The 26010-nt window shown below is 37.1% G+C and overlaps 1 protein-coding gene across 1 annotated transcript in view; it reads right to left on the bottom strand.

Moving 5' to 3' along the window:
- LOC150107152 (uncharacterized) overlaps positions 1 to 26010 on the bottom strand; it is an 868219-nt gene that overhangs the window by 574571 nt on the left and 267638 nt on the right. Inside the window, exon 2 of the mRNA XM_090391665.1 lies at positions 24612 to 24764. Coding sequence (XP_090247791.1) covers positions 24612 to 24764 — 153 coding nt within the window. The remainder of the gene's footprint in view (positions 1 to 24611; positions 24765 to 26010) is intronic.

Here is a 26010-nt window from a genome sequence, read left to right as displayed (position 1 = left end):
AGAAACACTAACTTTTTACTGTCTCTCCCGATGACCCATTAACTGTGATCTAAGCCTCATAAAACTTTTACGACGGCAGTTGGCACGCCCCCAAAGAAACGCGTGCAAGTTTAATACCCCGTTTCCGCTCGCGACCCAGCCAATAGCAGAGAATTTGACTTCCAGCTGATGGTGACAGTACCGTGCCCGTGTAATCTCGTTCTCCTTATACGATATATAACGCACGGGTTAGAGGTTATAAACCAGTTGCCATCTCCGATCAGGTTTCATTAACGAATAAAGCTGCTCTCCTTCTTCGACCAATTTGGATGAAATCGGGAAAATGGGTGTCCAAATGTCCTTTGTTGTCAAGAAAACGACGTCTCCCCAGAGTGTCTTCAAGGAGGAAATAAAGTAGAAAATTAGACGGATTGGGTCTTCTTATTTCATTTGGCCTGGTTAAATCTAATGTGAAGAGGAGACCTGCTAAATGGTAAAAAGTGTTTAAATATACAAAGAAAGATATCACGACACGCCAATAATTATTATTGGTTTTGTCATAAATAAATTATTATTATTATTTATTCTTAGAAGAAATTGTACTCCCTTACATCAGGAAATTTTTCACTGTTGTTGTGACTGATAAATTCAACGATGTTGTAGCAATTTGGGAAACACAAGCCCTCCTAATTTGTGCTTGGTGATGACCGCATCGGTCGTCTCCAACATATAGTGAGTTGCAGACGCTATAATAAAAAAAAAAGAAAATTCAACGCTGGAAGCGACTACCCAATAGGCGTTTAATGTCACAGCAACTGTGCGAAGGATCATCTCAACAAGAATTTCCTGTCGGCATCAGTTGGTGGCGTCTTTTGGCTACGAACATGTCAGCTGAAGTGGGAAGTGGATATAATTTGATATGGAGGATGCGTCACGCACACGATGAAATTAGCTCCTGCGTATTAGTGTTGAATGGAATGACCTCCAAAGAGGCTGAAAGTAACCTAAGACTGCCGCAATATATTTAGCCTTTTTTAAACAGTCACAACTCGGCATATATCTCGCTATGACTTGGCAATCGTCGACGAATCTTTCAGCAAAGCTGTTTTGTTGTTGCAGAAATTATCAGGGTCGTGAATGGAGTAATTGAGGGGTGAATGAAGTCACAGTCAAAGCTACGACGACAGTGTATTATATCAGTTTATTGGGTGTATTCCTCTCTCTAGGCGGATTGCCTGTTTTGTAAAACTAGTATCCAGGAGGAAAAAACTTTTCCATCTCCATAAGAGACCAACTAAGCTCACCATCAGATGAAAAGCTCTCGATACTGACCGAGCTACGGCGGCAAGGTGACTGCCACACTGCAACTGAAGACGATATCCACTTGCACTGACCTTTCCGTAAATCGAAATATTATTAGTCCTGATATTCTTCCAGTTGTGGAGGGAATGACAGTACTTTGAGAGAACAACTCTTCATGATTGTTAGAAGCCAGGAAGATAACGAGCACTTATGTCATTGGGTTGCGCTAGTTGCATACTTATACTTTAGACATGACGTTGCGAATATTATTCGCTGATACTTGTAAAGAGTCTCTAACATATCGTTTTTCACATATGATATCGTAGTTTGACAATGCCGAAAAAAAGTTTTTTGGCAATAATTATTAATATACCTGAAATTTAAGAAACTTTTAAAATATGTTCCAGCATTCCGGCAATTTTACGGAATATAACAGCATTGTGTTCTTATATTCCCACCTTCAGTGCGACTATAAACATAGAGAAGGCATATCCTGAACTGGGCCAAATGCAGTCGTATTGCCTGAACACAAATATGAAACTAAGATCGATTTCCGGAAGGGCTAAGTAAGATTCGGAGGTTCCATCGCCACCTGGAAGCTTTCGCTGGAAGTAGATGGCATGCGTATCAAGTAAATACTAGACAAAAATTCCTCATAAGGTTTATCGCGATTCCTGCAGCAATTAGCAAAATGCTTCTCGAAATATCCCTGCTTTTTTAAGTATAAATTTATACGCATTGAAAAAATAATGTCCAGATTAATACTGTGATCGATCTAAATTCTCGCCTCGCAGAACAGGGAAGTGGGCAAATATGCCTTATCATAAAAATTCATTTTAAAATCTTTTTTGGAACTACTGGTCGTTGCCGCCTAACACGCAACACGGTGGTAAATCAAATAAATGATGATGGCCTCCGCTACTCTACAGGTCAAAGCAGCGAGAGGACGCTCAGATTTTCGTAGATAAGACCTTGTAATGTTTCGAAATCGGACTTGTTGTTCATGTACCACATGTCGTGATAAATCTCAGCCACAGCTGTAATGACAGAATTAGAAATCACACGTGACAGAAGGGTATATGCAACCTTCACCGAAGCAAAAGATGAAAAAAATTACCATAATGAAAAGAATGTAACCATCTTAAGAGAGCTTAATACACAGGACAGAGATGACGAAACAGCAGTGGGTGGAGCGTTTCTTTTCATTTTCTAAATGATTATTAAAAAAAAAATAGTTCATAGTACTTACTGGCCCTTAAGGCTCACAACCTGCTAGACTGTCTTGCGTAACCATAATTTAAGATAAGGCGGTTGGTCTGTCATTCCTCAATATATATTCCTGTGTATGTTCTCCTGGTTCGGAGATGAAAAACCTGAGTTTCAGGAAGGGAAGCCCTTCTACCTCCAAAGAAAAACTCCTTCTAAAGATTCTTCGCGAACAAAATGGAATTTGAATTAGGATTTTCAACCAAAGAACTTCGTCGAAACCAACTGAGCTACGGAGACTCATAACAGAAATACGTTTAAAATAATAATAATAATAAAAGCGACAATGCGAGAGCTTAAGCTGTGGGTCTTGAAACGGACTGAGACAAAGCAAGAATTTAATATTCGCATCCAAGGATTATGAGTTAATGTCAGATAATACAAATTAAAACTGCGAGAAATTTCGAGAGGTAAAGACAACAGAAGAGGCGTGTGGAAGGACAGGTAGGAGTAGGGATAAAAAAGATTTCGAACATTTATAAAACTAGGTCAAATGCGATAGAATTGTTTATAATGAGAGAGAGAGAACAATGCAAAATATAAAATAATTGAGGAAGAAAAACATTGGATTAAATTTACAATTCATTTGGAGGAAGATATTAATGAGGAACGAGAAAATGTCAAAGTGAAGACGCTCCCACCAGAAACCAGGATTTTTTTTTTTTTTTTTTTAATAGAGATGGAAACCAAGTAACCTCCAAATGAGACATTTTGATATTGTGGTAACGTTATCTTACAGAGCTTAGAGACGAAAACAGGAATGAGAGAAACTGTAATAAGTACAGAAGTGAAAGGAAACGTTAAGGAAGATGAAGAATAGAAAATCTTACGGGATAAATTATTTCCTCCATGTTGAAGTGATCCGAGCTTCGAGGAGTTCAGGATTGAGATGGTAGTAGGACATCCTCACAATGATCTGGAGAAAGAATGTGATAATTGAACAAACGGGAGTATTATCTCAATACACAAAGGAGACAAAAAAGGAATAAAGTAATTATAGAGGGATAGCAGTATTGTGTTGCTGTGTGAAGATTTACTTAAGGATAATGACAAGAATAAGGAATATAACGGAGGAAGGCAGACCTAAGAGAAGAAAAGCATTTTGTTTTTTGTAATATAAAAGAGTTCCATAAATGTCTGCTCGCGGCATTCTGGGAAGTGTTTCATCCCAAGTTTAATTTATTGGGCGCTGTTAGGTAGTAGATACGGCTGTTTTACCAGAGAAACAGCTGCATCTGGACACGAAGTTAATAAAATAAAAAAACAGAAGCATATTGATAGAAAGAAGAGTAAGAGCACTGTTTTAAATCAGACAAAATATGTATAAATGAATGGTGGTCAAGTCCTGAGGAGACGATTTCAAATCTGAATAACAGTTCGTTCTTTTTTAAACTCGTCTACTCTTATGCAGGAAAAATTCGGATGCTAACGAAGAGGATAAAAGTAGAATAGGGGCAGTGGAAGATTGTTTTGAGGCAAATGTTAACGTTTTTATTCTTAAAAACCTCTAAAGCTGAAAGACATGATCCTTTTCCAAATGTATGCTACTATTGCTTAATCACCTTCTTTTCCCTCGACTACTTTTCTTCGCTTTTCTCCGTAACGTGGTGCTGGGATATTATGACCAATTAACCTGGCTTCAAGAATGTCAGAATAGCGCGGTTAATCATGTTTAAATAGTCTACAGTGTATTCTTTGGCCTGTTTTCATTCTACAGAAAATAGGGGAAAAATCCATCTTTTAGAGCCGGCTGCTTCCGTATGGGAACACAGCTGACTCGCCATGATTACAAAACCTTACAGGTTCTTCGAACTACTGTCTACAAAAATAAATAAATAAAAATATTACTGACAGAACTAAGAAAGCTCTCTGTGATTATTCTTTTAATTTCAAATGTCTCTTCTCACTTATTTCTCAGCAAATTTTCTCTTTTACACTGTTCATTATAAGAGCGGTACAAGATGGACGTCCAAGCTGCTTTGCGATTGGTGGAGGGAGTAATCTACGTGCCAGACATCCTGCAGATCCGAAGTGACGAAAAAATATACTACAAATGACCATTCTTGAAAAGCTATCCTCAATAATCTGCATTTAATCGTAAAAATATGCGATACGCTATCAAAGGTGAACTTCACAACAGTCGATCGTGAAATGGACGAGATTACTGAGTGAACGGTGTTGGTTTGTTCTGCATTTCACTATGTGAACAACGCGATTTAGTTTAGCATTTGAGAGCTCTACTAACCAATCTACAGGGTGCCTTAAACTGACAAAATCAATACGAATTCTTTCAGGTTTTGGCCGAGGAATGTAACCCAGCCCGATCGTATTACTGCAATATCTAGATAAGAATGGGTTGAGCTCCATTTAAGAGAGAAAGGAATCTGATGCGCTCTGAGAATTTCATCTCCGTTCCTGATTCGATTAACAGCATTATCTACAATCAAATCCTGGTAGTTGCGCCCCAGATAATATGGTATCTACAATTCTGAGGCGTACTGTATTCATTAAAACGGAACCCACCGAATCAAAACCTTCCCGACAAGTTTCAAACATCCACAGCATAGGAACAAGAGAAAATTTGTCAAGTGCTTAAAGCCAGCGTAAGTTCTCAGGTCAATCGGGTCAATTAAAATGGGATATTCTATTAATATGCTATTGTTTTAGGAAATTCAGCCGAAGCAAGAAACAAACGCTTAAACGTTCTTTGAATTTTAGACGGGATGTGAACCCAGATCGTTCCGACCCAAGGGCATCGTAGATACCAAGGAGACTCTAACAGTAACTCCCTATAGAAGTTATTTCTAGCAGCTCGTGCTCGCATCGGCTGTATTTTCTAAGGCTGTAAACTTCAACAAATGGCGATCCTTTCCCACATCCGTTAGTGCACCCGTTCCGCTAGAGGGAACAACGCCTAATAACAGTGTGACGGCGCCTTTTGAAAGCACCTCAATTAATTTAAAACGCCTGAACTCGTTTGCTGCCTGGATAAGCGGTTAATTTGACGAATGGAGCAACAACACGTTGCTATTTCCTTCCGCTTGCCCATCTCAGTAATTGTACTCATTTGCCTGTTAACAGGAACGTGGAACTTCACGACGTCGCTCTAACTATTCTCCTGAGATGACCTCCCATTGCCACTGCTCGGGTTACTGCTCCGTCTGCGGGAAAGTGCTTTAAAAACGGGACTCGGAAAGATTCCAGAGGTGTGTCATTAAACGAAAAAAAAACAAAAAAAAAACTGGATAATATAAATAAAAGGACAGGAAGAAGGGCTCTGAATAAAGAAAACATCCATCGCATTGTTCGGAGATGAGGTGAAAAAAAGTTATTTCAGTTGAGCACTTTTAAACAAAGAATACGAAGTGTTGAGTCCAAAACGTCCTTTAATCTGAAGTAATCGAAACAAGATCAGATAACCGTTCTCATACTGCATATTCGTTCTGTTGGGCTGAGCGTGAAATTTGCTTCATTTGCGGGTTCTGAAATCCTTCACAGCATTCCATAGCGAAGTTAAGGTCAGTAACTGTCCTACAGAAAATGCAGTGTTAAGTAAGGAAATATTCTGATATGTTGAGAAAAGAGAAGCAGAATGTGTGAGGAGAAAAGGAATGGTTTGTGTGAGTTATAAAATGAAGAACAAGAACGTATCTGACTAAAGTTTATTGAGCTTTTATGGAGTTGACTTCATTACAATAATGAAGGCAACTACAATAGATTGCAATACAATTACAACTACGATAATGCACTCATGTAGAAGAGGACGTAATTAAAAATAACAGAAGAAAAAACTTCTGGAAAGTATTGTACTGGATAACTAAATTTAATATTATTCCAGTTAATAAGGTTATTATGATTATTCTTTACAACTCAATAAAGGGAATCGTATATATGCATGTATGTGTGTGTGTAGTTTTCACATATTTTACTGCAGATTTTTGCGTCTTGTTCTTACTAATACCTAAGTACTGCACGCCAAAATAAGTGACCAGAACTCATTCTGAAGAATTTTTCCAAGTGCTTTTGTTTCCCAACACTTTCACTTAAATGAACATCCACAGAACCAGCTCTAATTTCGTGCGGTCGTATTCTGATGCCTAAATCTGAAGAGATGTATTCACAAACTCTTCGAGTAGAATTTTCAACAAGCCACTCTCTATACTTCTGCTAAGTATAGCAATTGCTTATCAACTACATCTTAAGACCTTTGAGAGTATTTTTAATCAAGTTTCAGCGCCATAATAACTCGTATATTGCTCGCCTCGACTATGTATATGCATCAATGATTTTAACCTCCGATATTGAGTCACCTCACAAGAGGAATGGGGGAGGGGGGGGAGAAACTATATACGAAAGCATGCTAATGATAAAAGGGTCACTAATGTGATGCCATCTTTATTTCATCACAATGTGATGAAATAAAGATGACATATTCTTAAGAAATCACAGCATACCTTGAGATAAGTTGGAGAACACAGAGAAAGACGAAAACGATTATGGGAATCATACGAATTGACGTCATAAAAGTCTCTTGCAGTAACCGAAAAAAAATTCCAGCTTCTTACTTAAACCAAGAACAGAACGCTCAGTTTTTGAAGTAATATCAGCTGAAGTAATCTCCGAAGAACTTTTTTTTAGAAAAAAAAAAACATTACATTAAGAATCGTTCGAAAAATAGCAAACTCAATAGGAAAACTTGAAAAGGAACTCACACAGGGATGGAGTAAGTGTTTGGGGAGATAATAAAAGACAAATTATGAGCTTGACTGAGAATGTGTGCCTTGCATGCTTGTCGTATACTAGTTAATGCATATGACGAAATAAAAATAAATTACAAGAATTCCTATTAACAGATAGGATTAGCACAGAAGAACATTAGCCAAAGATGACATTCAAAGACTTCGATGTACTTTGATTTTACACTAATTCAAGAACGATGGACAATCGAAATAAAATGAATCAACTATCATTCAGTTTAAAAGTTCAAAGAAAAATAAAGAATATTTCTAGAGGTTTCTTCCCGCTTCTCTTCCCAAGCAGAGTAAGGCAAACCAACGACCAGACATCTTGGAATTTTTATTCATTTCGTTTTTATAAAATCCCGATGAGGAAAGATTGGAAACCCATAGGTCACATTTAGGTACGTGAGTAAGCTAAAGGTTTAACATAAGTGGCCTTTTATACTGTGCAGGTGACCAATAAGGAGATGGAGTCATCTACCACCATCAGAAGGCGAAAACCAGATAACAATTAAGAGACCAAACGATGTGTTACCATTATGAGCTAAACAGTGAATTAGTATTTTAATTCAAAATACTGTAGACAAAATGATAAATTTTAATCTGATCTATAATTTTAAAAAATTGTATTTTAAATATCGTAATACATTTTCTACCTATTGCAAATACAACAAGTAAATTACAATAGCAGAACTGCATGGATTTCAACATTAACTTCTAGTACTTTTTATTACCAATAGATGGCAGCAGTATATAATATCAGTACCAAAAGTACTTCAAGAGAACGAACTTCATCCCCAACGCGCGCACCCCCCCCTTCCTTCTATCGACCGTAATGTGCTGTAATGTACCAGACGTAGACGACTTGTTCGTTCTCTCCTGATCAACAATGACATTTCAGCCATCGCACAAGGTAACAACGCTGGCAATCACTCCAACACATTCACGCCCAGATGTCGGCAACTGTCACGTACCAGATAAGAGGGGGATTGTTTTAACACAATTCTTAGTGTAGGCACGAACCGAGACACGGTATGGAAAGCTCCACTTGTGCCTTTGTAAGATTATGCGATAAATAAGAATAACAATAAGAAGAAGACATTATTAAGGCTAGAAAACAATACTCGATGGAATAACTTTCAAAGAAATATTTTTTTCAGGTAAAAAGAAATGCATGCAAAACTAGATAACATGAGGATGGAGAGCAAGTAGAACTCATATCCACAAATACCAGTTTACCAACACGATCGCAACACTTAAACACTGTATACTAAAGCCTGTAAATATTTATTAATGCCAAGAGCATTAGTGAAGAATTAGCAAGCAAGAAAAAAAATATTTAACAAAAAAGTCTAATTGCATTGTGGCGTGTTAAATTAATCATGATTTCTGCTACATTGTTATATATTTAATTAATCCAACAATGAAGTAATGATCATTAGTTCCACTGAAAAAATAACGCGACAACATTCTTGCACAGTTGCATACTTTATGACAATATTATTATTATGCGACACCACCAGGGAATCCAAAGACTCATCGAGGGCGAGTGTGCCAACAGCATCGAACGATTGACTCCTTCCAACTACTAACTGCCCTCAAACTAGCTTAACTTTTTTTGCGAGCCATTAGTAGCAGAAGCTCCAATCGACCAACCTTTGCTGGCAAACTGCATGTTTTCGATTTATCTATTATAGACTCATATAACCATCGTTTTGATTTCACACGCAAGTTATGCTGAAAGTGATCCAACAAAGGTTGCAGCCATTATGTGAACGGAAATGCCACAAGAACAGGGAGCTTTAGGAGAGGGGGGGGAAGGAACTGGAGAACAATTAGCAAACATGAGATGGATTATGGAAAGAACAAAAGAATTTCCGAAGGAAGTAGTCATCTGTTTTATTGATTATAAGAAAGCTTTTGATTGCGTGGATCACAACAGACTGCAGATTGTAATGACGATCAATTACATTGATCGTCATTACAATTCTGAGCATGTAATTCTCTTGATAAGAGTTGTATGACATCCAAGAAGCTTCAGTAAAAACGGTCATCGGAGAAACAGACAGTGTTCGAGTGGAAAAAGGGATGCGGGAAGGTTGTACACTGTCGACCCTAACTTTTTAATATTTCTAGTAAATATATCGTGAGAATGGCTTATTTAGAGAAAGATGCAGATGAAATTAAGATTGGTGGCAGAAAAATAAATAATTTAAGATGTGCAAATGATAGAACTCTCATAGCAGAAACTAAGGAAGATCTGGAGCAGTTGATTCTATTGGTTTATGTTATTAAAATAGAAATCGTTGAAAGTTAGGATTTAATGGGGTCCAGAATCAGAAATGATGGTAAATGTGAAGATGAAATTAAAAGAAGGATGGTCGTGGGGGGGAGCGATGTTAAACCTGACAAAGTTATGAAAGATAGAGGTGCGAGTAAGGCGACGAAAGTTAGAATTGTCAAAGCAATGATATTCCAATAGTGATGTATGCATGTTTAAGAAGAAAGACAGAAAGCGAATTGATTCATTTGAATTATGGGTGTGGAGAAGACTATTAAGAGTCCCATGGACTACAAGAATGACCAATAAGAAGGTTTCAGAGAATAGTATTACATAAACGCGTGGAAGGGACGTAGTTATTTTAACAAGCGTTGAAATTAAGCTGTCCTCTTCTCTTCATCTGCATAGATTCGATTGTGCGAATGCCGGAAAATCAGAAAGAGACGCCGAACTTGTTCTCCGGTATTAATTAGGTGATCGCATGTGTGCCAAGGAGAAATACTTGGCGGGATGCGATGGAAATCAACCGCGATTTCCAATAACGTCGCAGCATTAATTCCACAGTAATTACAAGTTCGCAAACACACGCAGAAAACTCACTCCCCCCCCTCCCCCAGTACGTAAATCGCACACTTGAGCAGTGGTGTGCAGGCAAAAGAGATAAACATCGAGTCAACGTACTTTAATAACCTTTGTATTAATGGAAAACAAGCGGCACCTCATGCGGTAGGTTACCATGGACCGGTGGTTTCGAGACAACCACCGGAGGATAACTGCAGGGCACGTCATCAAGAGTGTGGACGAAGAAAGAGTCGCTTTATTTTGAAAGAAGGAAGAGAAGAGGAACGATATTATTAATTTCGACAGATATATTAGGGCCAAGATAGTTGGAAGAATGTAGTAGATTCTGTTTCAGTTTTAGGTTGTGGACAAATGCTGTCACAAACCTTTCCTATGAGTAAGCCAATAAAATCAACCGGTTTATTTAAAATTGCATACATTTACACACACACACACACACACACACACACACACACACACAAAAAAAAAATCGAAATTTCATTTAACAGTTTTCTTTTTTTCTTTCTTGGACGTATGGGTACTTCGTATATTACGTAGTAATATACTCGTAAGGGATACCAACCTACAGAGCACACGTGACGCATAACTGAAAAGAAGCGACTAACTATAAAAGTTATTTAAAACATGGTAAAAGAAGTGCGATTCAGATATAATTTATTATTTGATTTAACTCAAACCTGAACTAAATTGCCCACTCTAAAAAATCAAACGAACTGTTTGAGCTACACGATTTTTTTTTTATTTTGTGTGTGTCAATATCTCATTCAGAGATGCGAGTCGCTAAAAGAGGATGGACGGCGTATATTTTCATAGAATCCTCGGGGATTGGCTATCGAGGCACTGCAATTTAAAAACTCTAGCAGTCCTAGATAATGTGAGTTACTTGTTTTTTTTATTAATAACATTCAAATTGTATGTCTTATGATTAAATCTCTCTCCCCGTGTAATTTTGAAAAAATCGTTTGAGGTAAAGATAAACATGATTTAATATTTTAGTGTCAACAACTGGATCTGATTGAGCAGCTCATTCACAAGACCCCTTTCACTATTTGCACACAATGCGCTCAAGTTCTCTTGTGTTTTACGCTCACATTTTTTTTTAAGCGTAAAACCCTCTCTTCCCACTTTGGGGAGGTACGTCAATATTTCTTATAAGGAAAATTAAAATTACCAACGTTGCTATAATATTCACGCAGTTGCAATCTTTTATTGGAGACCATCAAGTAGATCTACGAGAAGTTGTTAAACACATTTTTATTTCGAATTCTCAATTTAAATGTTTTAAATTTGATAAAATGGCTCAAAATTGATAAAAATCGGGGGGGGGGGGGTTCCTTTGCACATTCACAGTATCCAAGAAAAACAGGTTTGTAAATAATTTTTCTTGGGTGGGAGCAACATAAAAAAAAAATTAAATACGATTTATGTTGCAATTCTGTGATCTCAAAGGACACGGGCTTCATCTCTCATTCGCTTATAACGGCACAGTTGAAACTGAGTTTACACAAATTAATAAGCAATACCTCCAGAGCACTACTAATTCTATTTCAAAAAAAAAAAAATATATATATATATATATATATATATATATATAATAAAATAAAATAAAAGCAAACAACGAACACACATTAGTCTGAATCTTAGAGGACAGAGAATAATAAAGCTGTCATTTCTGCTCATGCGTCCTAATGACGCGAATCTTTAGCTCTTTCATTACGCACGAGATGGCGCTAGCGAATAAAATTTCTGCAAACTTGCTAGCTATTTCCGCTGTAAGCAATTTTAAAAATAAAAACGAGAGTGGGGAAAAAAGAAGATTCGCTAGATGCAGGATTTGTTTCTTCAAGAGGTACAAGAGTGAACAAATTAACAATCCTGCCCGTAGTTTCCTTTAACGCCAAGCACCCTGTGGCGGAAACAGCTAAGGATGGAGAAGTGGGGGATGGGGGGGGGAGAAGGCAAGCGAGAGAGCAGGGAACGGTAATCACATGACTGCACGGAGGAGTTAAATGTTTCTGGAACGCCGCAAGTGAAGTCGCAGAATTCCCCAGCGGCTTCTACAAAGATTTGGATCCAGGAGAAGGTTGGGGGGAACGCAGAGAGACAGAAAAAAAAAAAAAAAATGTGCAGAGGATGATGCAGGCAACGCGTTTCAAAATAGATAGAAATCAATGAAATAAGATTTATTTTATCGATTTCTATTGAAGAAAGAACAGAAGAAATAAACAAGAAGATAAGAAGAACTTTAGACAAAGGGCCAGTGGAAAAACTAGCTTCCTAAACCAATGAGTATTTAACTAATTCAAACTACAACTACTCACTCTACTTGAAATTGCTTGCTAAGCAACATGATTATCCTCATATTTAGTGCCGAATACTATAACTACCCCTTTCTTTCGTTCTTCTCCTGATCATTATTGACGAATATAACATGCCGTACTTGTATTTAGAAGCATCTTACTTGTTTGGTTTTCTTCGTTTCGCTAACAACAATTCTGTCAATTTATTTAATACTTCTGCAATTCTACTTCTTTCCGTTGATATTTCTGATGATAATTCCCATTTTTCAATCGACTTATGCCTACGACGTTCCTGCAACTGACTTTTGAAGTACTAATTTCTTAATTTTGAGTCCATGTTTTGAAGTGCTCTTTGAAATAAAGTATTTGCTTCTCGTTGTCATGAGCCATTCAGTTATTTTCGACTCTTGGTGATCCTGTGACCAAAGGCTCTCCCTCTTGTTCCTTCTTTCAGCAATTGTAAGTTCAAGTTGGTAAGTTCTTTTACGTTGTTTATTTAGCTCTTTTGCGATCTTCTTCCTCTTCTCCTTCCCTCAATCTTCCCCAACATAACTGCCTTTTCCAATGATCCATCAGCTCGCATAGTATCTAAAGTGCATCAACTTCTGTTTAGCGCCCATCGCCTGCAAAGAGTATTCTGTCTTTATATTCTCTAAAACCTTTTTATTGGTCATTCTTGCAGTCCACGGCATTCCTAATAGTTTCTTCCGCGCCCATAATTCAAATGAGTCAATTCGCTTTGTCTTTTTTCTTAATAATCCAGCTTTCGCATCCATCCATCACTATTGTATATACCAATGCTTTGGGTATTCTAACTTTCATCGCCTTACTCACACCTCTACCTTTCATACTTTTTGCCAGGTTTAACATCGCTTTTTCTTTTTTTTCTTTTCCTCACGACCATCCTTCTTTTAATTTCATCTTTGCATTTACCATCGTTTCTCATTCTGGACCCCACTAAATCAACGATTTCTATTTTATCTCCCTCTATTATAAATTCATTTTAATTGCCAGAAGCCATCACTTTTGTTTTGCTGATGTTTAAATTAAGCTGAGTTTGTTACTTTCCGTCTTAACCAACAGGATCGACTGCTCCAAATCTCCCTTACTTTCTGCTATGAGGGTTGTATCATCTGCACATCTTAAATTATTTAATTTTCTACCACCAGTCTTAATTCCAGCTGGATCTTTGTCTAAATAAGCCATTCTCGTGATATATTCACAAAAAAATATTAAAAGGGTAGGGCAACAGTATACAACCTTCCCGCATCCCTTTTTGCACTCGAACATTGTCTGTTTCTCCAAAGACTGTTTTTACTGAAGCTTCTTGGATGTCATGCAGCTCTTTTATCAAGAGAATTACATGCTCAGGTATTCCCATTGATCGTCATTACAATCTGCAGTGATCCACGCAATCAAAAGCTTTCTTATAATCAATAAGACAGATGAATACTTTCTTCTGAAAATCTCTTGTTCTTTCCATAATCCATGTCATCTTTGCTATTTGGTCCCTGGTTCATCTCCCTCTCCTAAAGGCTGCTTGTTCTCGTGGTATTTCTCTGTTCACATAATGGCTGCAACCTTTGTTGGATCATTTTCCGCATAATTTTACTTGTATGTGAAATTAAAGCGCTGGTTCTATAATTATCAAAATCTCTGGGATTTAATATTTTTGGATGATTTGTTTAGGTTATTTCAGAGTAATTAAATACTTTATATTCTTATCATCTGCAAATTTACTACCGCGATTGAATTTTTCACAAAATAGCCTAATTGAAATATTGTTAATAAAGAAATAATATTTGAAAAAGATACTAAACTGGATTTATAGTTTAACATTCCAAGTTTCGGTAGTCTTCACTTGAGACACAAAATTTGGAAATATAATAAAATGAAAACTAATTAGAATAAGAGAAATTATTGAGTACCATAATAGCGTTTAAACCCCAACCTGATGTAATATTTTGTAAACAGGGTTGTCGATAACATCGGTACTTACTACATTAAAACATTTCGGAAATTACTGTTCCTCCTCCCCCACAAATCTGAAAAAGGCATGTGACTACAGATGATTTAGAAAAAAAAAAACTGACTGTGCTGGTGCATTCTTTTCATCCTCCCTACCCATCTTCTTACCTAAATACTGTCATTCTGGTTGCATCCAGAAACGACTTTGAGCCATGCACTTTTTCTCGAAATTGCAAGAAGTTGAGATGAGAGATCTACGTACGAATATTCACTTAGCTCTTCCTTTTTTTTTTTTTTTTTTAACTTCAAGCTTTTAACATTTTAATAGCATAAACAATATGACTTTTTCTCGTAGTGCTATGTTCCCTCCCGATGAATTTGTGAACATTAATAACTAGTCTATACTCTGAGAATAAATCTATCGTTCGCTTGATATGATTTTTAGCTTTGCCTTTTTCTCTCACTTTTCCCCAAACACTTCGTTACGTAAGGGATTAATTTTCTATTCTGCTGTTTAGGTAGCCAATAAGAATACTTTTCTTTCTTTTTTCTTTATATCAGGGGCATTCTCCTGATATAAAGGAGAAGCAAAATGCACACCTTTTCCTCAATAGAACCTTCTGTAAGCTGCAAATGTGTCGTCATCCAATTTCCTATTTTGAAATCCGCCCACATTACTTAAAAATGCTTACGACTCAAGAAGTTTATCTTACTGCTTTAACTACTCCTTCCTTTCCGTGATCATTACCTGAATACAACTTGTATTTGTTTACGTAGAGGAATCCAACCTGTTTTTTTGTTTTTGTTTTTTCGTATCCCCAATTATATCAACTTCTTTATACTTGTTATGTTGTTGGTGTCATCTTCAATTCTATCGTAAGTTGTCCGGTAACCGACTTTTCTTGGTCTGTCCTAGTTCTCTGATGAAAACAATGGGGGGGGGGGACTTGTACAATCGAGCGAAGCTCCAATAGGCATGATATCTGTTCTTATTTTCCCGTCGTAATGTGTAGTTTCAGCCAATATACTCGTAGAATACGTATAGTTTGGCTGGTTAACTCACAAATTGTCCGTCTGTCTTCGTTCGTCCAGTGTCTCTTAGACACTGGACGAACAGTGTAGCAATTACACTAATTATACTAGTTTGAGGGTCTCGTATACGAGGGTGGGATGGGTTTTTCTTTTCTCTAGACAGACAACCGAATATACACAACTCGCAGACACAATAGATAGCGATTAATCGCATCATCATCACAGTATTAAGTCATATGAAGCCAAGACACCTGATCGTGACAAGTCATTGACTTGAACAAGTAAGAGGAAGATGAGAAAGTAATAAGTCTAATGGATCCAGTATACCGTAACGACAGTTTCAAATTTACAAGTGCGTTTTTAATGCATAGCCAACGTAATAAATTCCAAAATTATTTTTCGTTGTAGCAGTTGCACTTTTAATTCATTATTTTTGCTACTGGTTCTTCCTAAAATCTAATTCTGTCAACAGAATTAGATTTTAGGATTTCACCGAAACTTGATTATTTTTCCAAACGAGTGGTCTCATAAGATTGCGTAAAATGACATCTGGCAATATGATTAGTCGCGCTCACTATTCTGATATAATACAGCGACGACAGAAGGAAAGAAAATCCGTTATTCTATACAACCGTATGGTGACTAGCCAAGTTGGAATGACGAGGGAGGGGTAGGGGGAAAGAGGTCTAAGAAAATTACAATGTTTACGCGCTTTCGATGAAGAGATGGAAGTGAAGAAGACGCATCAATCTCCTATTCGCGAATTGTTGCACATTAAGAGGAAATAGCGCTGCATTACTCGAGTAATCACGTTCCCTATTATATTCCTTTCTGGGTATTCATTCGTTTTTAGTCTTTGCATTTGTTCATCCTGCGCTACCTAAACGATCCTATATAGTCATCGTGTACAACGAATTTGGAGTTTCCATTCTTACTACTGAAGGAATTGGAGTTGATTACAAACAATACTCGTTATATGGACATTCTGTGGATCGAATCTCGGTATAACGGACTTTATTGCACTGTAAGCATGATTTTCAGAAAAATGTGAGTGAGACGTTACCTTGAAAACTTGGCGCTTATACGAAAACACCAAACTACCCACTTCTGTTCCCCTGCTAATCCAGTCCCGTCATTAACATTTTTAACGTCTTCGTGTCTGCGTTATTTCTGCAAGAACTAACTTCCGACCTTGTCTGCGTACCCAAACGCAGCAAAGTCTATCAGATTCATTTGGGAAGCAAACTTAAACGAAAAGAAAATAAGGCTGTAAGGTTAAAATGAGCCAAATAAACATTTTAAGAGCTGCCATAAAGTTTTACTTTCCACTTCTTTCTCATCCGCCGAAATTTGCAAATCCAATTACTAACGAGATAATGTAATGAATAACAAGCAAATACACAATAAACAACATCAGAGTCAGCTCCAAAACCCAGCTACCATCCATCATTAATCTTCCGGGTTCCTGCTTCCTAAACTCCTCCATTAACCCGGAATACATTATTCATCCCGAGTGTGCGCCAACAGCGCGAGGAGACGTTAATCCATTTGCAGAATTAATTCTCTCCTTCATTTTCGCGTAGACGTGTAGTGCTTATCCACCTTGCGCGTCACTTCCTATTACACATGGGCCAACTCAGCAGACTGCACGGCAAGCTTAAAAAAAAATACAGCAAAGATAAAGGGGAAAAAAGTTACGAAAAAGAGGCGGAAGGACTGTAGCTTTAGTTCATTAAAATCTGTCAGTGACTAGACAGTCAGGCACGGATATTCGTGCGTTTGTACATAATATCAGCACGCGCGGGTGGAATGACTCAAAGAAGCAAAATGAAGTCGATTGAAAGCGGTGGCTACTCCGCTAATGGTTTTGAGAATACCGAACAAGGAAGAGAATTAGCAACTGCGAGATTGTTTTCTCTAATATCGATAATATGCATCTTTAAACATAAGGTCAAATTAGACGGGAATACCATTAGTTAATGGGGTTGGTTTATCTTCTCAGTATCTGACTGCGATTGACCAAAAATAAACATCTCATAGGCCTGCACTAATAGAACATCTACCTAGGAACATGGGAAAATTGATTGTGGAGGGATTATCTTCCCCAACCCATATCAGTCCCTCATGCACAGCGCACGTGAGAGCCAGGATTTAATTCTCTTAATTCGCGGTGTATGTGTAGCCCTGTGGAAATTATGTTTGCTTCCACAGCATTTAAACATGCGTTTTAAAACCGCTAATGGGCTGCATTCTAGTCACCTACTAAAGGAATTTTTTTCTAAGGGCTTCCTCGTCCTTTTCTCGAGTTGATAGATCTTTGCATAGGAAAGTAAGCTATTCCTTCTGGAAACTTGGGTTTTAAATCCCGCATCTCAAAAGAGACTGTAGCATCCACATTATTCCAGACTTAAGTTACATATCAGTCAGCGTTCCCAACCATGAAATGGTGGCATTCCTCCGCTGTCATTTCGCATGTGAAAGTCTTGATTCATCAAGCTTGAGCTCACTAGCAATGACGGCTGGGGGATGGAAGCCAACTGCCCACTAATCTTCAGAAAGTAAGGACTACAAGAGCTCTGCCTATTCTTTTTGGAAAGAAGGAGTATTTATTTAGTTAGTTGGAGGTTAATTAAGGTATCAAATACTGAACAATGTGAGTTGGCAATAATATTATCCTAAATGCATTATCATACCTCATCACTTACTTTCATGTTATCTTTGTACTTTCTTAGGAATGACTAAATACAATCACAAATATATGCGTTTTGTAATTGTGTATTCTGGTATAATGACGTCATCCTTATTGAAACAACTGTCGGATACATGTTATTATAATAAATTTTAATATATTATAATCTACTCTATAATATAAAATGATAAGCCTTTTTTTGTAACGTTTTTGTGTCATTTTTTGTCAAGTTATTTGAAACGTTTTGCAACTCAAGGCTACCCTGAGTGTCGAGTCTTCAAAATTCGAGTCATCAGAATTCAAGGAGAACCGGCCTACCAGTCCGGAACTCGGGGGGGGAGGGCGCCTAGGCGTCAGGATCCCCCTTAGTATAATATAATACAATAAATTCTCTAAAGCGTTTAAATTTCTTAAAGGGAAATTTAAATTAGGACTGAAATAGGCAGAGCTCCTTTAGTCCTAATTTTTTTGGAGACAAGCGGGTAGCGTCACCCTCCTTCACCAGCGAGCTACAGCTATCAAGGACTTTTCTAGAGAGAGAGAGAGATACGGCAGACGACTGCCGCTATCTTATCTCGTGGTGCTAAACCCTAACACTAACAGTATCGTCTGTCATAATGAGTTATACGGTTGAATTTTTTAAGATTAAGAATTTTAAAATTAAAAATCTGTGTTTACGAGAAGAAAAACCCTATCTACCTAAGCCAGAGAACGACTAATTAACTGAAGAAAGGTGCAGAAAAAAGTTCCTCTAGTCGGCAACTGGAATCGAACCTATAGAGTTTCTTCAACAAAAAAATCGCCATTTCCGAAGGCACCCTTTTAATTTTAATTAATTTCAATTAATATTTAATGTAATGTTTGACTATAATAAAATATATTATTATTAGACATTTTCAAGGAGGCCATACAGGACCTACACCTCTTCAAATCATTCACACTGGATGCACTCACCACTTCAACAGACAAACTGTTCCACTCACTTACCGTGAGAGAAAAATCTAGCGCACACCCCTTTCTTAACCACATCGCAATTATCCTACGAGTTGTATTTGCAACTTTTCGCTATATGACCTTTGAACTCTTAACTCCAAGCCCTGCCTCGTCAGTTTCTCCAATCATAATCCCACCAATATAATTCGCCGTTAGAAATCTCATCACGCCAACGTGCATAACTCTACACTTACTATCACACTGAATTGACAGTCAATTTATCATCTTACCACAGTTTCAACCTATTCAAATCATTCTGCAAGTGCTGTATATCAGTAGCATCCCTGTTGCCCTGCCTATCTTTGCAAATTATCAGCGAACAACTGAATATCTCTTACCAGGTCCTTCCTAATACCACTGATGTATAGACTGAACAACGACGATCCAAGGACTGGCCCGTGAGGTACACCACTAATCACCCTAAATCTGGCAGATTCACATCTCCCATATACAACCCACAGTTTATATTAAATATAAAGTATATAGTAAACATAATAATAATATTATATGTACAAATAATTTTAATATTTTATTTATATATTAATATATATAAATATTTTATTAATATATTAATAACCTGTACACCCCTTGAGGGTACATGGCAGGAATTTGATGATGATGACGATAATTTTAATAATATTACAAATGTGAATTTAAGGACGTCTTGTGACACAAATTTTATCCCTGCAAAGGATGAAATTAAGATAGCCTGTCAAATCTTACAAAAATGTATTTTTTGTAAGGAGAGAGGGAGTAAAAAGTGTAATAAAAGTTATGAATAGTCATAAATAGCTATTACGGCCTCAAAACAATTTTAAAATCGGGCACTTACCAAGATGAAAGATGCTACAAACTTCCCGTGGGATGCTATAGAAACTACTCATTGCGCAAATGGTTGAAGGCGAAATCAAAAGATGACTCGAAGCCATTTTCCATCGAAGAGGAAATGAACTTTAATAACACGAAGAGCATCATGTGGACGAAATGCTTCCATCGATATTACACTGATCTTTATTTCCACTCACGTTCTGCTAAGCTGTGCGGTATTTAGTTTCGCACTACTCACCGAGCACCGCGATTTTTTGACCTTTAAATTCTAGAAACACAAAAGGACATTCAAACGTCTTACGTACACTGTTCTTTTCTCCAGGTATTTCCTGGACTATTAACTTCTACTGTTGTTCACTTCATTTTAAATAACTTAAGTGATTTCCTGACATCTTATCTTTTAATAGCTCACTTCTTGTGACAAAGCGAAATACAACTTGAGGAATTCCCAGGTCCGGATCATATTTGACAAACAAAAAGAGTTTCTATTCTGCAAAAGCACATTCCGTTTTTATACCCAGAATTAGCTACATCTAAAAACAAATTTACCAATAATTGGCAATTTGTTAAGATTGAAACACAAGACCTAGCAAACGGTGACAGAACTACAAATGGAGAACGTACTTAATGAGATGTTTCCGCGAGCAGATTAAGTCTTTGAGTACTTTTCCTGGATGTAATCTGCCAATTTACGAGTATAAAAAATAATTATCGCAAATTAGTGGATGAATATAAAAGCCACGGACAAACAAAGTCTAAATTAATAACACAGGCTGCAATGGATTAGTTGTAAATATTTTACTTGTTCATTAACTATTACATGCCAATTCCAAAAACTATGAATCTTTTGCTATCACGTACGCATGTTCTAACAAAATTTCACTTATGTAAGAATACATAAGTGAGTCATTTTGTAATATTGAAGAAGAGTTCTAAAAGTTCATCGCAATGGTCATCCATCCTACGTTGCGAATTCAATTCGCTTCAGGGAAACTTCCTAAAATCTGCCATTCAGAAGGGTGACTTATTTTTAGTCACTGCCAATTTAAAGCAGTTATTTTTTAAAAACAAATAGTTAAGGATTCAAATGAGCCCAAAGTTCAACAACAACAGGCTCAATAATTTCAAAGCACTGGGGTTGTGGTATGGACTTGAAATTTAATTTATTCAGCTCACATCTGAACTATTCTGGAAAATCTTAAACCTATTAGCAAAACGTAAAGCATTTAGATATCAAAGAAATAGATAAAATATCAGAGAAAGAGAGAGAAGATTTCCGCTAAATGTTAAGTATGAGAATGACTCACTCGTGCAAAAGTAAAAAAGGGCCATTTATGAAACGTGATAGGATTAAAAAATAATTATAGTTATTTTCAAACTGACTCCCGTTCTTTTTTAGATGCGTATAAATACAATTCTAATGAACTGTTATAGTTTTTCTTACAAACTAGTAAATATAATGTCATATCAGGTTTGGTTGGAACTACAGCCGATGGAACTAACGCAAGCTGGGTTCTCTGCTAGTTTGTCTATTAAATGCATGAAAAACCGATTATTGGGGGAAATGGGATATTTTTACTTCGGTATCAGACCGGCTAACTCACCTTTCACTTTAAAAAAAAAAAAAAAGTTATAATTCTCGAGTTCTAGAAGCGATTCAAACCAAGATCCTTCCTAAAAACCTAATGACATCGTCCAAACTAAATGAACCGCAGAGGCTCGCATACACATGGCGAATTCACAAATCTGTCAAACTTTAAAGGCCCTCTCCACCCCTCCAAACTAATGAAAATTTCTCATCAAACATGCATCTGGAAACTTCGCATTTTCCGACATACTTACCTTTCTATCTTCCTATCCAAATGCAGACAACATTAAAAGCAAACAGACCGTGAATCACCTGAGTGTAAACCAGAATCGCATGCAAGATGTGTCTGGAGTTGACAGTCTGTCTTGAGTAAGTGGCAGTTGAAAATCGGCTTTAAACAAACCTTTTCCAACTGTTTCAAGCACTTTTACCAGACAATTCCTATAATCAAGTGGTATTTTGTAATGATTTCTGCAGCAATCTAAGCGGGACCAATGATTTCTCACTTGTATGCTTTTCATACGAAGACAAGATGATGTTCACTCAAGATGGCGCTTTCAACTACCACAAAAATCCCACGTGGACCAATCAAAATACACACGCACTTATTCAGTGGATATCAGCAACAATTCTCCTTGTGTACGCAGATATCTCTGGAGACAGATTTATAGGACCTTTGTAACCGCAACTTGCAAACTGGTAGAAAGCATCTTCAATGTCTCCTTTGGCATGAAGGCAACAAGTGGTTCATTCATCCCGAAGCTTTATCACCACTCCAGTCGTGAGGCGCATTAAAGATACTTTAAATCAAAGGCTTCCTGAATTCAAGGTGGTTCGATCACAAAGCCTCCTCAATCACCTGGCCTAAATCCTGTGGATTTGTATTCGTCAGTCAGGTTATTGATATGCTCTAAACCCAGTGGGAGAATGTTGATGAACTGCAAGAATGATGTTTTTAATATGCACGCACTGCCACCAGACACCAACCGAAACTTTAGATCGTATGAGGATGTCAACGGTAAGATGTCTCGATGACTGCGTAGTTGGCAAAGAAAGTTATTTTGATCAGCTGTGGAGTATGAGTATCCTACAGTTAACAACGTTTTATGCTTATTTCTTGATATTCTGCATTCATATAGAATTTTTTGAACTTCTGCAGTTTGCCAGCGTTCGTGTGTGTCACAACTACAAAGGGTATCTTGGAAACCTTCATTCCCACACCTATGTTTATTGGAGCCGTTGAAGCGTGGAATACGCCTTTAATGTTAGAGATGTGGACACACTCTTATATGCGGAATCAAATTTGTTTGAACTCGGCAGTGTGATTGGAGGCTAAAGCTAAGAACAGCAGATTGTTTCGGAGCTGCATCACGATATGACTTAAAAACCCAACCAGTAATAAAAAAGATAGTGTAGGTTATACTGTATATCACTCCACTTTAAGAGACGATTATAAACATCACTAGGTCAAACCATCACATTAAGATAATCATGCGTGTATGTTTTATGTATGGTGGATGGATGTTCTTTCAAGCAAAAACAATACACATTTCGACTTCGGCTGGAAAAACTGGTTGTCAGCCCTTGCTTCTTCTTTTACTTCTTAGAAAATTAAATCACGCAGCTTATATGCATCTGTTCCTATAATCCAAACAAAACAAAACAAAACAAAGCAAAATTCTAGGGCAATAGACGAAAGTGACGTCATGTTTCATATGCTCAGCATTCACTACCGAAGTAGTAAGATACCTACTTCCAAAGCTGTACGTTCGAATACAGCTTACATTACAGATATTTTTAATTACAAAAAAGAGAGAGAGAAATAGACGATATTTTAAGACGTCTCGCACAACGAAACAATTATATAATAAAATTTAGTTTTTATTACGCTCACGTTACTATAGGAGAAGGAAAGATCGGGGGCAGGGCCAAGAAGAATAATAAAAAAAAAAACGTTTATGAGAAATATATCAAGTTGCGCTGTTAGATATGAAATGCAATAAATTAAAAGAATTTAACCCAAACTCTTCGTCCCTCCTCCCATAAAATAAAATAAAATACAGAAGGCATGTGGTACAACATGCACACTGACAGTGTTGGCGCAGTAATCCATTTGAATGCAATTGCAAATGCAATCAATTATGAGGGAAAGGAGAAAAATGAGAAGAGCGAACATGGAGAGGATCGAAGTGGGACAGTGGGTTAATTACGGAGAGGATAATGAATTGCTTTTAACCTGAAAGATATGCGTGTGTAAAAAAAAAAAAGGGGGGGGGAGTTAAAAATATTTTAAAGAGTAAAATTAAAGTAGACAATTCCAAATACAAATTACGAAAACAGAGATTTCTAATTGAAAAAAATAAAATAAATCTCTCGATGTAACACATCAGCATCGTCTGTTTCTTTAACGAAGAGGCATGTAATTTTAGGCTTTGTTTCCATGGCAACAATTTGCCTACTAAATGTTTGCAAGTAATGGCGAGCGGGTTACCACTGATCTACAAAGACTCGCCTGCTTCGTTCGGTCTTGACGTCATTACATCCAAAACTGGAATCGAATCCAATTCATGTTCGCTCTGTTAACGAATGCAGAACTGCTACCGGATTAACAAAATAAAATTAATCCTAATCCATCCACGGCACCAGTTGGGGAGAATCATAAAACAGCTACTTTGCAAAGTGGTGAGTTAAATGAATATTCAACAGCTCCCTCTTTTTTTCATTTATTTTTAATTGAAAAGAAATAATCAAACAAAGGCTTCGACATTTTAATGCCATGCTGTAGTAAGTGAAGTCGGTCCCTTCGATTTCAAGATTACAGCATCCCAAGGCATGAAAACTTCACACTGATTAAAGTTTGGATTACGAGTTGAGTATGTGACGTGTTAGAAATCTCAAGAAATGTGTCTTCATATTTCTTAAATCTGATAGTGCCGTTATCACAACGGCTATCGCATTTTTCTTTAGAAAACGTTTTTTTTTTTTTATTGTTCGTTGATGGATAAGGTCAGAATTCTAAAAGAAAACAGAGGATCAGCCGACGAACATAACAAGATGGACTTACCTTGTTGTCCATGTTCCTTTTACTATTGATTTTGTTATTAAAGTTGGCCTTGTATGCCTTCCGTTCGCAGTTCGTGTTCTCTTTATCGGATTTGGGCTCTGAACTGAGTACACTCTCGGGGAATATCCTATTCTCATAGTTCTGAATGGCATTCTAAAATAAATAAATAAAAACAATGGCTGAGAAGCGAGTAGTATTTACATCAAATGATGAAACTATAGTTAAAACGACTAACTAAAACTCAGTACATATAAACGCGCGTACACATCAATCGCCCTCCCCGTTTTCTATTTTCAGTCTGTCAGAAACATGAAAAATCCTTCCCCCAAATGTGATACTTCAGAATGAGTAAAATTTTAAAGCTTCAAGGAGGTAGTCTTCAACGAAGTTAAGGAATAATGGGGAGGGAGGGAGAGAACTTAGAGGGGCATATGCGCTGTAGAGAGGCGCGAAAGATGTCAAAAAACGCACATGCAAGGAAATGGCGAAATACACATGAATACCACAATTAATACCAGCTCTAAAGAACGACGATGCTAATCTTGGGGAACAAAGTTTAGGTCAATTATGCGCTTCTCCCCACCACATCACCACAGTTTTCGGAATTTATAAGATGAGCGATGAGTTCAATCTCAAAGACGAAACAAACTCCGGGGCAAGTATGATATCATATGACTGTTCAACGAATATGTTTGGTTTATCTATTTTGCAGGGGGGGGGGAGGTCCTCGCCTTCTAAATAAGATTCGAATCCGTCTTTTCATTTTGCAACGGTGCTAATATAGGAGGTGTTACTGAGAAGAATTATGCAAATGACCAATAAAAGCACGAATAAATATCAAACAAGCTAGCAAATTTAAAAGATGCTTTAAAACGAAACAAGTGGCTGTTCTGGTCCCGCAGGATGTTAAGAACAGAAAAGAAAAGGGGAAAAAAAATTAAAACTCGCAATCCTCCGTCTTCATGAAAATGATATTAAGTAAGTACGTCATTATTATTTTGAACTCTGCAAGTTCTGTTACGTCAACTTTCCTTCCTAGACAACAAAAAGGGTGTTTGAGTCAATCGCGCTGCTCCAGAAGGAATGGAAACCCACTCATTTGCAAACAAACGCGAACTGAAGCATCCAATTACTGCGTAGTTTATAAACGTCATTTCAAGAAGAGCGTAGATGGAGGGTGGTGTCAAGTGAAGTATGAAGAAGATTTCTAAGAAAAATATAACTGACAAAAGAATTAGCGAAGTAAACAGAAAAATAATTTACCGAATTGAGAACAAAACAAGAGGTAGCAAAGTTTCTTGATCAGATAATTTTAAATTTCTACAAATTGTTTTTGTTGCCCTTTCGTAATCTAAAATAATTTGAGAGAGAGAAAAAAGAAGTGATTATTTGTTATGAA

The sequence above is a fragment of the Typopeltis vanoorti genome, chromosome 4 (genome assembly GCF_054136105.1).
Source record: "Typopeltis vanoorti isolate ZY-2024b chromosome 4, IOZ_Tvanoo_1.0, whole genome shotgun sequence".
Taxonomy (NCBI): domain Eukaryota; kingdom Metazoa; phylum Arthropoda; class Arachnida; order Uropygi; family Thelyphonidae; genus Typopeltis; species Typopeltis vanoorti.
This window is presented reverse-complemented; position numbering and strand designations above follow the sequence as displayed.